The sequence below is a fragment of the Acromyrmex echinatior genome, chromosome 11, assembly GCF_024713525.1.
Source record: "Acromyrmex echinatior isolate Ae372 chromosome 11, ASM2471352v2, whole genome shotgun sequence".
Taxonomy (NCBI): domain Eukaryota; kingdom Metazoa; phylum Arthropoda; class Insecta; order Hymenoptera; family Formicidae; genus Acromyrmex; species Acromyrmex echinatior.
The window spans coordinates 7272194-7284528 of NC_141862.1; the positions used below are offsets into that span (position 1 = coordinate 7272194).

Sequence of the window (12335 nt, forward strand, 5' to 3'; positions counted from 1 at the left end):
AAAAGAACCTTAGATCAGCAATTTCTTAACTTTACTTATATTAATTATTTGTTTTATTACTTAATTACTGCTTAATTAATTTTAAATATTGTGTATACATTTCAATTTTTACATTACATTTTTTGCATTTATTGCATTATCTAAATTTTAATTTCACAATTATTTATTTTGCAAAAACAATTCTGAAAATATATCTGCGCAATTTTTATTTTTGATATTTAATGAGCTACTAATCACGCAATCGTGCAATTAGTATGCATGATTCTTTCTAATAATTTTCTTTTTCTTTTTCATCACTCGAAAATCTTTTCGTTACGTCGATAAAGATGATAAGCGTTTATTTGCAATTACCATATGTTCTCGAAGGAACTTATCATATGTCGGTAAGCACTAACTTTCTGAAGATAATGCAGTTTTCTGCAGGTATTTTATATAATTCGTATGAAATATTTTTATTATTGAAGGGACAATAATTTTTTATGAAGTTGCATGATTTTTATTGCAACATGAAAATGTCATATATACATATATTTTTCTGCAAATTTTGTTATCACAATTTATAAAAAAAGTTTGTGGGTAAAGCAGTAACGTTATCGACGCGGAACGAAGATCTTCTCTATCTTATAGGATGTTGAAAATGGAAAAATATCCAAAAGCTTTGCATTTCTTCTGAACAATAATATTACATAACAATCGCAAAAAAATAATTACAAAGCTTCGTATTTATATACGTCGCGTTTTCATTATTTTAACTTATTTTCACTCAACGTGACATACAAAACATGATTAAAGTATAATGAATTAAATTTTTCAGAAACGTTATTTGCACAAAATGTATTATTAATACAAATAATACTTGAAAAGGATAAAGAAATCGAATTGAAAAAAATAAAAGAAACGTTGACGGGGATAAGTGGCGAGATTAGGTCAACGATCTGTGTCAGCCGAATTCAGTGCATCTGTGCCTTTCTATCCTGGAATAGTTGGAAACACTTTATATACACCGCGCGTCCAGAATCTGATCTAACACGCTCCGGCCATGGAAGTTATACTTTTATTACCGGTTCTATTGAACTTAACGAGGTCAATTGAGGCGATACGGTTGCCTTGATTTTACGATAGCCGAACGCGATGCGGCGATAAACGGCGATCCCGCCGACCATAAATTGTAATCCACCCACGCGTTTAACAGCTCCCTTTTCGTTTTCAGCACCTGTACCACCTGCAGACCGGCGAAGGGGCGTTCCGAGAACGCGGGAGGGGACGAGGCAAAGGCGCCACGAGGGTGAGTAATGCATCTCGATTTAACTCTACTTTCCATAATTCAATTCTTAACTTGACAATATAAATGGCACGTGACGTGACTGATAACAATAGAACCGTATATATTTTAAATAGGATAATAACTTATATATAACGAATGTAATAATTCTCTATACAGAATTATTGTATTCTTTTAACTTCAAAATCCCCTACATAAATCGCGGGGAGTATTATCGTCACGTTGACTTATTCTTGGATATATTCCTGCAGAGCGTAAAGATTCAAGGATAAATCAACCCTCCGAAGCTGACGCCAAAATCTGTAATATACATAGTTACTAACGCTGGGTCTGTAATTTAATTTAAATTAGAGGGTACTAATTAATTTCTGGAAGCCAGAATGATGACGTAGCTTGTATAAAAAAGAACTAATATCAAGTATAAAAATTTTAATAAGGATAATCCAAATTTGCAAATGTAACAAAGAAAATTGAATTGTTTAACGTTTTTGACAGAGATTTATAGTTGAATGGATCCAATGGACCGTCAGACTTTCGGAGACTTAAGCTAATTGCGCGCGAACTGCGTGACGTGGTGAAAAAAAATAACTAGTTTTATTGTCTATCGAAATGGATCGCCGAAAATCGATGACTAGTAATCTATATTCTTAATTGCCTGAGATGCCGGGCCGTAATGTGTTTAACCCTACTTCGATGACGCAGGCCAGCTATCTCTCGGTACCGGCTGTACGGAGTTTCAGAACTGATATTAAGCAAGGTGGTATTGATCGACGCACGTTGCGCCTGTCCGCGTTACTGCACCGCCATGTTTAAAATCCGCTTGTGCCTTAAGCTGCCGTGAGGACTTGAGCACGCATGCGGCGAAATGACGGCGCGAGCAACTTTATTTCATCGTCCTTGGAGCGTTTCATTTTCATTTTTTCGCGGAGGCAAGGATGTCAATGTTCAACTCGATGTTGCCTACAGGGATCAATCATGTAACTTTCCCTAAAACGGGAACGTGAAAAGTGAAAATTTTTTGCATATATATATATATATGTGTGTGTGTGTGTGTGTGTGTGTGTGTGTGTGTGTGTGTGTGTGTACATTCATAACAATTTTCACTTTTCGCATTTTCGCGTGAGGGAAAAAGTTACACGATTAACCTTCTGATCATTACACTGTCAAACTGAATCACAATTCAAAGTCGAGTTGCTTGACATGAGGTCTTCACTTCGATCACGCTTGAGCTCGCCTTCCAATGCGAGAACGAGGTGTAATTTGCTATTGTCTTGTTTCTTTCTCGAATTTTCCTTTTATTTGGTTATTCATTGGGTTTAGTAGCGTGAAGAAATCGGCCCGGCGATCCACGGGGCCTTTTCTTATCTAATCAGTCAACATGTGTGGATAAGATAGCTCCACATTCCTATATTTAATCGCCCTGGTAAAATAAGATAGGGCCAACACTTGTATATATCCACTAAACCCCAAATAAACGCGCCTCTCATTTCTTTTTCCTCCTTCAACGCGTGTTCCTTCTGTTTTCTCTTCAGATTTATTTTCAATGAATCATCATCGCATTGCAACAGTACAGCACAAAACATACACGCGTATATATAAAAGCATATAACTTAAAAAAATGAGAAGGAGATACACAAACGTGATAGCGTCCTGTATAATATAGTAATAAGACGAAGAAAATCCTTGGCTGGCAGAGATCAGCGAGCTGAGGAAGGTTTAAGGGTAAATCCGTGAGACGGTCTTTCGAGGACTCGTTTATTAACGTCCCTGCAACTTGTTGCTGAGCGCGTTGCCATGCCGGCCCTTTTGACCTCTTTCAGGGCATCTCTATTCTCTATCCGCGTCGGTCCTCTTAACGACGCCTGCGGAGGGACGAGTTCCTCGGTCGGATCGATTATCCGTTAGCAATTGAAATTGATTGAAACATCTGTCTTCTTTCTTTTTCGAATTACGTAAAAGGCATCGAACGGGCGAATTCATCTTTTTATATAATAACTCTTAGATCAAACCTTACATCTTCGAACGGCGATTTCGATCGTTTTTAAATTTCAAATACAAAAGAGCGCTCGGATAGCCATTTTGCGAGCAATTCTAAAAAAAAAAAAAAAGAACTAAAGAATTATATATTATTAACTCGACTCTATCCATGCTTAATGTCCTCGCTAGAACGCGCGAGCGCTTTTCGTTCCTTCCGATACATAAACATTTCTCTTGACGGCGCGGGCGGCAGGTATTCTCTTGCCCCACTACCGGCCGAGTTTTACCCCCTCTGTCGTATCAGCCACCTCCAGTTACAATGATGTGTTGGTGAACCATCCCCTCTCTATCGCCGTCGTCGTCGTCGTCGTCGTCGTCGTCGTCGTCGTCGTCGTCGTCGTCGCCGCCGCCGTCGCCGTCGCCGTTCGCCGCCGCTGCCGTTGACGACGGCGACGGCGACGGCGACGGCGACGGCGACGGCGAACGGCGAACGGCGGTGGTGGCGGCGATACCAACACTAACACCAACGCCAACGTCGGCCCCTCTATTGCTCCCATCGTCTACCTATGGAGAGCCATAGCAATTTCGCGACGCAAGTTTTGTTTTTCCTTTCTTCTCCGCGACTTCACTGTTGGAGCACGACGTCGTCCCGCCAATACCTGAAGCGTGTTTTTCTCGTATAATACTCCGATATTTTTTCCCCTCTTATTATTATTACGAGACGCGTAGCTATTATGGAAAGTTTAATCTACCTACGCTCGTAAATAATGCCGTTAAAATTGTCAGACCTATAATATACAATATAATGTAGGTATACACGTAATATAATATTGTTGAAATATAGCATAGTTTGAGTAGTTAGGTGTAGTTTAATCTTCCAACATTGTGAGAAAACTTATGGGAGGGATGCATCTCAACTCGGGAGGATTAAGAAGCGACGTAATAAGATTTTAAGCCAACAAATATTATTTGACAATATTAAATATGGTATTTTTTAAATAAAAAGACTCTTGTGTTATGTGAAAACAATAAACAATGATGGACTAAGGTCGATAATCGTTTTTAACAGATGAAATGTATAAAGTGCGATATAATATATATAATATATATAATATATATAATATATATTATATATAAACAAGACTTGATTTAATGTCGATGTTAAGAATATGGCATATAAGCTTTATAGTATTTTTTTTTTTTAATCATAATGTGAATACACAAATTAGAAATAAAGGCCTCAAACTTCAAGCTGAATCTTTATAGTGGTTAAATAATTCTATTTGAATTTATTTACTCGTTTTTCAGCTAAATCTAAAACCATAACTAAAAGTCATCCTGATTTATTACTAAATCGATGGCGCTTTATTTCCTCTTTTTTTGAATACCGAAGAAATATTGGATACAGTTGAATACACTTAGTTAGCTAGGAACGCCAGACAGTTGAAAACGCCAGACTAAGAGCCGTAGAAAAACAAAAGTACAGAAAAAGAGGGAATGGAAGGACACGAAGAAGAGCGGGGGGTCATGTAAAATCGACACGAGCGTGCACGAGCGTTTCCGAGCGAAGCGAGCTGTTCTACATGGAAGAAACGGCGTCGTGTCGTTGTTTCATGATGGAGAGGTAGACCGCCGAAGCTTGTTTACACGTTCGAAGATGTCGAGGTGGAAGAAGCGATCAATGTAGCGGTCAGGAGTTCGACTGATCACTCTTGAATCCTCAGATATAATTACGAGAGGCAGTCAAACGTAATCATCCCCTGACCAATTTTACAATCCAATTCTTCCACTTCAATTTTTCTTCGGTATATCGTCGAAGATTTGACGTCAGAAAAAAATCGTGTCTCGCTGGAAAAAATATGGATGTTGTGTATTCTACAGGGATACTCCTTGATTGGACCTTCCTTGGTCATACTTCCGATCGTACCGTCATGGCAGAAATCGGCGCGTCGCGAGGAGACGCAGGAATTCGCGATATCGCGCCGCGATAACGCGCGACGCGGAGGCCCCCAGTGGGGAGATAAGGGGAAGCGAGTCGTGGGAGAGAAACAACGAGGCACGACCGCGCACACCCACACGTGCGATTGCGCGCTCGTGCTCTCTGAGTGGGAGAGAAAGAGAGAGAGAGAGAGAGACGGGGTTGGTGGGGGAGGGGGGGGGGGGACGAAGAGGGAGCGTAGAAAGGTGGGAACGCAGTCGGCGAGCGCGAAGAGGCACGAGAGGAAGAGGAAGAGGCAAGAAAGAGAGAACGGGGAGAAGGGATGCGAGCAAGAGGGACGAGGAGCGGCGTTGGGCGGGCGGGGGGGAGAGGGAGGAGGGAGGGAGGGGAGGAGGTACCGGAGGAAAAGGGAGAGGCGTCTCATGGGAGTTATTCGGCGGATCGCTCCGCGACCAGAGTGATCTCTCTCGTGAGTGTGAGAGCGATCGATTCGATCGGTTAGTTGAACAAGTTCGAGCGCACTCAGGGTTGTATTCGGCGCGAATCCTCTCCGGTGGGAAGCAGTTTCTCAGCAGTTTCTGGCACGGGTTTCTTACCTCGCTGGTGTGGGTGTCGCTGCCGATAAATCGAGAGAGAGAGAGAGAGAGAGAGAGAGAGAGAGAGAGAGAGAGAGAGAGAGAGAGAGAGAGAGAGAGAGAGAGGAGTCACACGGTGCGCGCGCGAAGAATAAACGTAGGGTACGACATATGTACATACATACGTAACTTGGCTCGTACTGGAGTCGGTTACGGAGTGATCCCATTCTGTGTTTCTCAAGTGCTTCCAGGCAAGATTTTCGAGGAGAAGATCGAGTGTGTTTCAACGCGCGAAGCATTGCCCCGTAAACGAACGTTGTCGCGAAAAAGTGAGTCTCCCCCTTTCTCTCTCCTTTTTATTCGAGATTGCACGACGAAATATTACCTTTTTAATTCATCTCTTGGCACTCGACAGTGCGCAATTGGCACGTGTTTGGAGCGCACCTCTCCACGAGCGCAACAACTCCCGCTTCTCTTCGACCGGCCGGCTCGGCAAAACTCGATGAATCGTATTTTTACACCGTCTATATTTACATTAAATAGATTAAATGAATTGAGAAATCGGCAAAAACAGAATGGAGAATATGAGAAATATCTGACGATTTGATATTTCGTCATCGGTCTGCAGTCATATTTATATTTTTGGAGTGCTTCAGAGACTCGAAGCGATAGCGATGGATTACGATGTCGCAATACGATTCCTTCACGACGTGTACAAAGAAAAAGAAACCGAATGATTCATAAAAAGCCTCGAGCCTCGAGCTACTTGTATATGTGAATGTGATATTAAGCGATAGCTCATATTTTTTTCTATTCAATGTCACGCGTAACTCTGTTATATAAATCTTTACAAAATTGCAATCGGATTCGAAACAAAACTTGGTCGCTTAATTGATTTAGCCTGTACGTAACGCTCTCTCTAAATTAACTTTATACAAAGCTGCAGGCTTAGATTACGTTATCGATTGTTGTCGAAGTTGATTTAATACAATAGAAAGAAATATAAGAGCCAGTTATAAATTTAATGTATTCGCTCTTAAAATAGAACAATAATGTATTATTTTTTTATTATACTAATGTAAGTTTCTTTATCAGCCAAGAGCAAAGAGTTGTAACATATTGCTTAAAATAATTTTTTTTTTTCAATAAATATACAAATTAATATAAATAAGAATGATTAGGACAAAATAGAACACAATATATTCTATTTGTCCTGCAATCGTTTTTATTCGTATTGATTTTTATTTACAAATTTTTACGCGATGTTATAACCATTTGCTCTTGACTAATAATAAGAAGACTCCGGTCGAAACCATATTTTTAAGTATATACATTACATTTATAACAGTCTTACATATTCATCATCTGATGATCTCATAATCTTTATTACTTATTGCTTTGCAAGAATCGGCCTTTCATTTTATTGTATTCTTTAATAGACCGCAATTCAATTTTCGCATAAATTATCATAACGATTCGCTGCTGTAGAGATGTGTTACAATTCTAACACGTCGGATTACAAAACAAAAACGCGGCCCTTGCGCTTCAAGGATCAACGGTGAGCGCGAAACTCGACTTCGCGAATTGTGCTCTGCCGGTTACGCAAGTCGGCATTCGTCTATCGTGTTCGCGGAATTTAGGTCAAACGACGTGTCCTCCGCCACTATCGGCGGTCCGACGAAACGTCACGAATTCCGCTCGTTTATTAACTTTTTGCTGTTCCATCACTGCGCGCGCTCGCACTCGCGCGCAGAAACCAGACGACGATCAAGGTGATCTATAACGGAGAAAAATATACGCGTTGACCTGCGAGTAATGCGATCGATTGAGTGAAGCTACTCGTATGAGACGCTCGGGAAAGAATAAAATATCCACTGACTTGTTAGAGGCGTAACAAGTAACTAAATTGCAAAAACTTCTACTAGGGTGATAATTTAATAAATGAGAGATCATCCACACGGAATTTTACACTCTAAATTTCGAATCTCTATTCTTGATAAAAAGAAACTATTTCTTCACGTATTACTTCGTGTATATTAATATTTCTTTCTAAAATAAATTGGTGTCGAAAGTCGTGTCGCGTTGCACAGAATGTATGAAGGAAAAATAAGGAGCGCAACGAAGCGATAGTATCGTATGTACTTATACTTTCATTTGGCTTAAGTCAACAAAATGTGAATCACCACGAGTGGAATGGCCGACGTTGACGTTGAAATCGGTTGGTGGCGGTCGGTCAATGCCCACGCGCCAGCCACGTGGTTTGACACAGAGCTTCATGCCCGATTATTTCCAGAGCTCTCTGCTCTGTGTGGAATACGAGCTTCGTAGTAATTGGCAATCCAAATCTGTCAACATTTGCGCTAATCTCGACTCGATTATCATTGGTAATGAAAATATCACTGTCGATGAGTCCTCAATATGAGGACAAACGTTAACGATGCTCGATATTGCTCTCTCTAAATTCTTTCGAGTGGAAATCTCACTCTAAAGAGTGAAAAACTGGGCCAATCTTGAAAACAAAATTATTCAGTTTTTATAATCTTGATAAATAAGATTTTATTCTTCACTTTTGGAGTGACAGTTCACTCTAAAAGCTTTAGGGAGGGGTATTTTCCAACTTATCGTGAAATATTTCTATATAATGTTTCGAATATAGTAACATTAATCGAAAATGAAGCGAAGAACTGCAGCGGGAACTGAGTTCTCTCCTGTCTTTCTCTGAATCTTGAAAACTCTACGCGCGGATGATCCTGGATAATTGGCTATTCGCCCACATCTGTATGAGAAGGTGAATCGTAACAAGATCTAAAATAAGTAGACGATGAGAGAGTACCAGCTAATCCGAACCGTCTCTCTGAAAAAGGTCAGTCGTCTTGTCTTACATCTTACTAATCGATGACTGACATTTCAATGAAACCATCATTCCCTTTTGGACATATTCAATAAAGGTTTATTGACCCAACGTGCATGAGGCATAAAAGCGGCAGCTTTTTAAAGGCTTTTTCCGTTTCCTTCTTTCCTTTTTCTTCTTTTATTTGTTTTTATGAAAAAATGGATCTCTTTAGATCTACAATGTGGGAAATTTTTTATAAAAAGACTTACGGTCGTGATTATACATTACATCTTTAGAATCGCCGTTGATCGTTCAACGTTCGGAATTTGTTCTGTTATAGATGAAAAGAATAGTATTTTAATATTTTATTTTTCACATAATGTGGCATATATGAATGGAAATTTCGAAATGCTGATTCAAGCAACTCACTGGGTGACAAATGTTCCGTAAGGGAAAGAAGCTCTCCTTGCGAGCTCAGCGTAGGTCCCACTTGGCCCCTATCTATTTATAAATCGATACATAATATAATACATATTTAATACGTCGTATATCGAAATGCAAAGGCATTTTTGATGCTTGACAAATCAAGCTTTGAAAAATCCGACTACGTCATGGCGAGTCAAATTCGAAAGGAGGTGTGAAAGGAGACATTTGTAGGGAAATGATGATCAGCTTAGTTGACGATGCTTGTTGAACTATGGAAACCATTTCAGCCGCCTCGGCCTACTTAAGCGGTGTCGTTATTTTTAGCATTAGGGTCACCACTGCCGTATAGCTGGCTTTAGTACCATCCTTTCTTCCTACGATTTGAGTCTAATTTTCTCAAGACCCTTCGTGACTCATCGTTTCCATGCTATTGATTTCAGTCATAAATTCAATCATAAATTCGATCAACCTACGTTTAGAGTCAAGAAGTCTTTTTTGCATAGAGAAAAAAAATTTGCACAAGATTTTACATATATTATTCAAATTATGTGCCAATGTAAATTAATTTCAGAATATACACTAAAATAATTTTTCAAATTGTAGAGTTTTCCACGAGTTTCTTATTATGTGCGAGACACGTAAAAATAAATGCGACAATGTTTGTTGCAGAATTACCGGAAAATCGCACGGCAGGTTAGCACACCTGATAGCGCACCAGCTGGTCTCGGCAGCCCGCAGGGTGGTATTGGCGGTTTACAGCAACAGCACCAACAACAAACGCAACAATCTTTGCACCAGCCTGATCCCATGCAGCAAACCAAGGACAATCTCAATCCCGCGGCGAACCAACAAACGGGCGCCCTCAGAAACGGCAACCCGCCACCACCTGTCGTATCCATGGTAAGTTTTAAATCTCTCTATTAGAATTGTTTCAATTACACGAATAATGATGAATCTCATCATCGCGTTCTCTCTTTTATTATAATATAATAAATACTATTGCGATAAAGACTCAAAACCAAATGTGCACCTAAGACACCGATTTAAGAAAATTCTAGTAAGATTGGAAATCTTAGGCCGCGCTATCATAGTTGAGTCTTATATTTAAGACTATCTTAAATGTAATCTTAAGATGTCATGATTCAATTCAGAGAACAGTATTAGCATCTTAAGACATTACTTAAGATGGTCTTAAAATAAGAATGGACTAAGAATACCGGTCTATGTAAAGAGATTTTACAAGGATCACCTTATAAAGGTGAAATTGGGCCGGTTAGGACATGTAAAAGCAATTTTAACGTTCGCGAAGCGACGTTGCTCGCGACGGTCCATGACTGCAAAGGAATCGACTGCCGAAATAGCGGCGTAACATGGAGGGCAAGGGTAGACTACCGGCAGACAGTGAGTGCGGGGGCGGTGACCGGCCGCCAACGCGAATCAATACCCGCAGGAACAGGAACCACCGACCTACCGAGAGAGACGGAGAGAGATAGAAAGAGATGGAGACAGAGAGAAAGAGAGAGGGGAAGAGGAGAACGACGTATCCCGGGGACGAAAGGAGAGAAAGAGAGAAGCGATGAAAAGCGAGCGGTATCAAGAGGTGGAGCAGAGAAGTAACGATACGATAGAAGCCGGCAAGGGTAGCCGCTCGCGTCGCAGGGGTACGCCGAGGTATGCCGGGATAGACCGTCCTCGCGATTCCTATATGGAGATTCTTTTAATACACGTTTTAATAATTCTGTTAGAATTGCGTTTCAAGATTGACAATTAAATTCGGCGCGCAGTTTGTAGGAGTGGATTCGATTCTCTAAAATCTTCCAGAATGGAATTTAACTCGAAAGAGTAAAATCTCATCTTTTTTGAAAAAAAAAAAAAAAAAAAAAAATTGGCAATTGAGCCACTCTTTTTCAACACTGACTCAATTGTCACTCTTTAGAGTTAAATTTTACTCCAAAGATTTTAGAGTGTAGTATATAAATTTACATCGAATTTAAGTACTAAAAATCCAGGTTGATCATTTAAAATCTTTATTTCCTACTTTTGTTATGTACTCATATTACGGTTGAAAGATACTTTTCGTAATATTATTAATAATTCTTACCATTTTTTTTTTTCCGTAACAATGAACGATTGCGCATCCTCGAAATAATCGCGGGTGCTGGGACGCGCAATTTGAACGATAAATGAATCATCTCCACATGGTCGGTCGTTCGTCTATGTGACACGTGAAATTCTCTACGTGTGTATTCTTTAATGAAATAAATTACATATCGATATATGGATGAAACTAGTCCCAGACTGTGCACGATTCGTGATACGAAGCAGTACGAAATTCGCAATTTGCTATTCGTATGGGATTTGCAAATAGTGCAAATGGACATATATTTGTCGAATTTGCATTCGTCGTTTACCATTCGTGCCAATGCGCCAGTGAAGTGGTTTTGTCGAAATCAAAGGGCACGAATCACTACGAATCGCACATAGTCTGGCGCAAGCTTAAGAGGGATACTGCATATCGTGTATTGCGCCGGTGATAAAAATTCGTAATCTTGCAATTGAAACGCGTTTTTTTACCGTTCTGTTCATCGAAACGAATCTTTTAATTCTTCCACACAGTGTACATTGAACTTACTAAGCGTTCTTCAGACAAAAATCTCAAATTATCCCCTCAATATTGCAGTAATGTCAAGAATATAGATATGACACACACGGTGTTACATAACGATTATATTGTTGAGTGTGAAATTGTAACATTGATGTTTTAAATTATTGTCGACTAGGAAGTCTATGGCACACAAAAAAAAACTTAAGCGGTAGAACGTACCAACATGATATATTTTAGAAATATTTGCAAACTATTTCATTACAGGATTTCGAAACATTTCAGAAATTTTACATGAAATTTTTCTAAAATATAAATATGTCCGGAAAGTTCGAGTTTTTAAAAGTATTCTTTTTCTTAGAATATTTGTATAATACTTCTAAAATATTTTTGTGAAATATTTTAATACAATATTTCAAAAAATGATTCACATAAATATTTTAGACGAGCTATACAATTAATTATGTACATCTGGTGACTCGTTGCCAGCGAGGAGCCGAAGAAAAGGTTCAGTTAAAATTACGAATCATCAATTACATCTTCAATTAAAAAATCGAACCGAAAGTCGCAACTGCATCATACAATCCCAAGATACATCATATAATCAATGCTATTAATTCACCCGAATTCAAATTGTCAATTAATCGGAACGTTTGCCACACGCAGCCGCGGTCATCTTAATTTGCATAATATTTCGATAT

The 12335-nt window shown here is 39.4% G+C and overlaps 1 protein-coding gene across 13 annotated transcripts in view; it reads left to right on the top strand.

Moving 5' to 3' along the window:
• Tet (tet methylcytosine dioxygenase-like) overlaps positions 1–12335 on the top strand; it is a 64760-nt gene that overhangs the window by 36421 nt on the left and 16004 nt on the right. For 11 of the 13 annotated variants that reach the window (XM_087411004.1, XM_087411005.1, XM_087411006.1 and 8 more), the window contains 2 exons: positions 1211–1285; positions 9702–9932. In XM_087411004.1, coding sequence (XP_087267130.1) covers positions 1211–1285; positions 9702–9932 — 306 coding nt within the window. Of the gene's footprint in view, positions 1–1210; positions 1286–5600; positions 8637–9701; positions 9933–12335 lie in introns of those variants that run through there. The other 2 variants (XM_011055723.2, XM_087411009.1) reach the window with 2 other exon arrangements.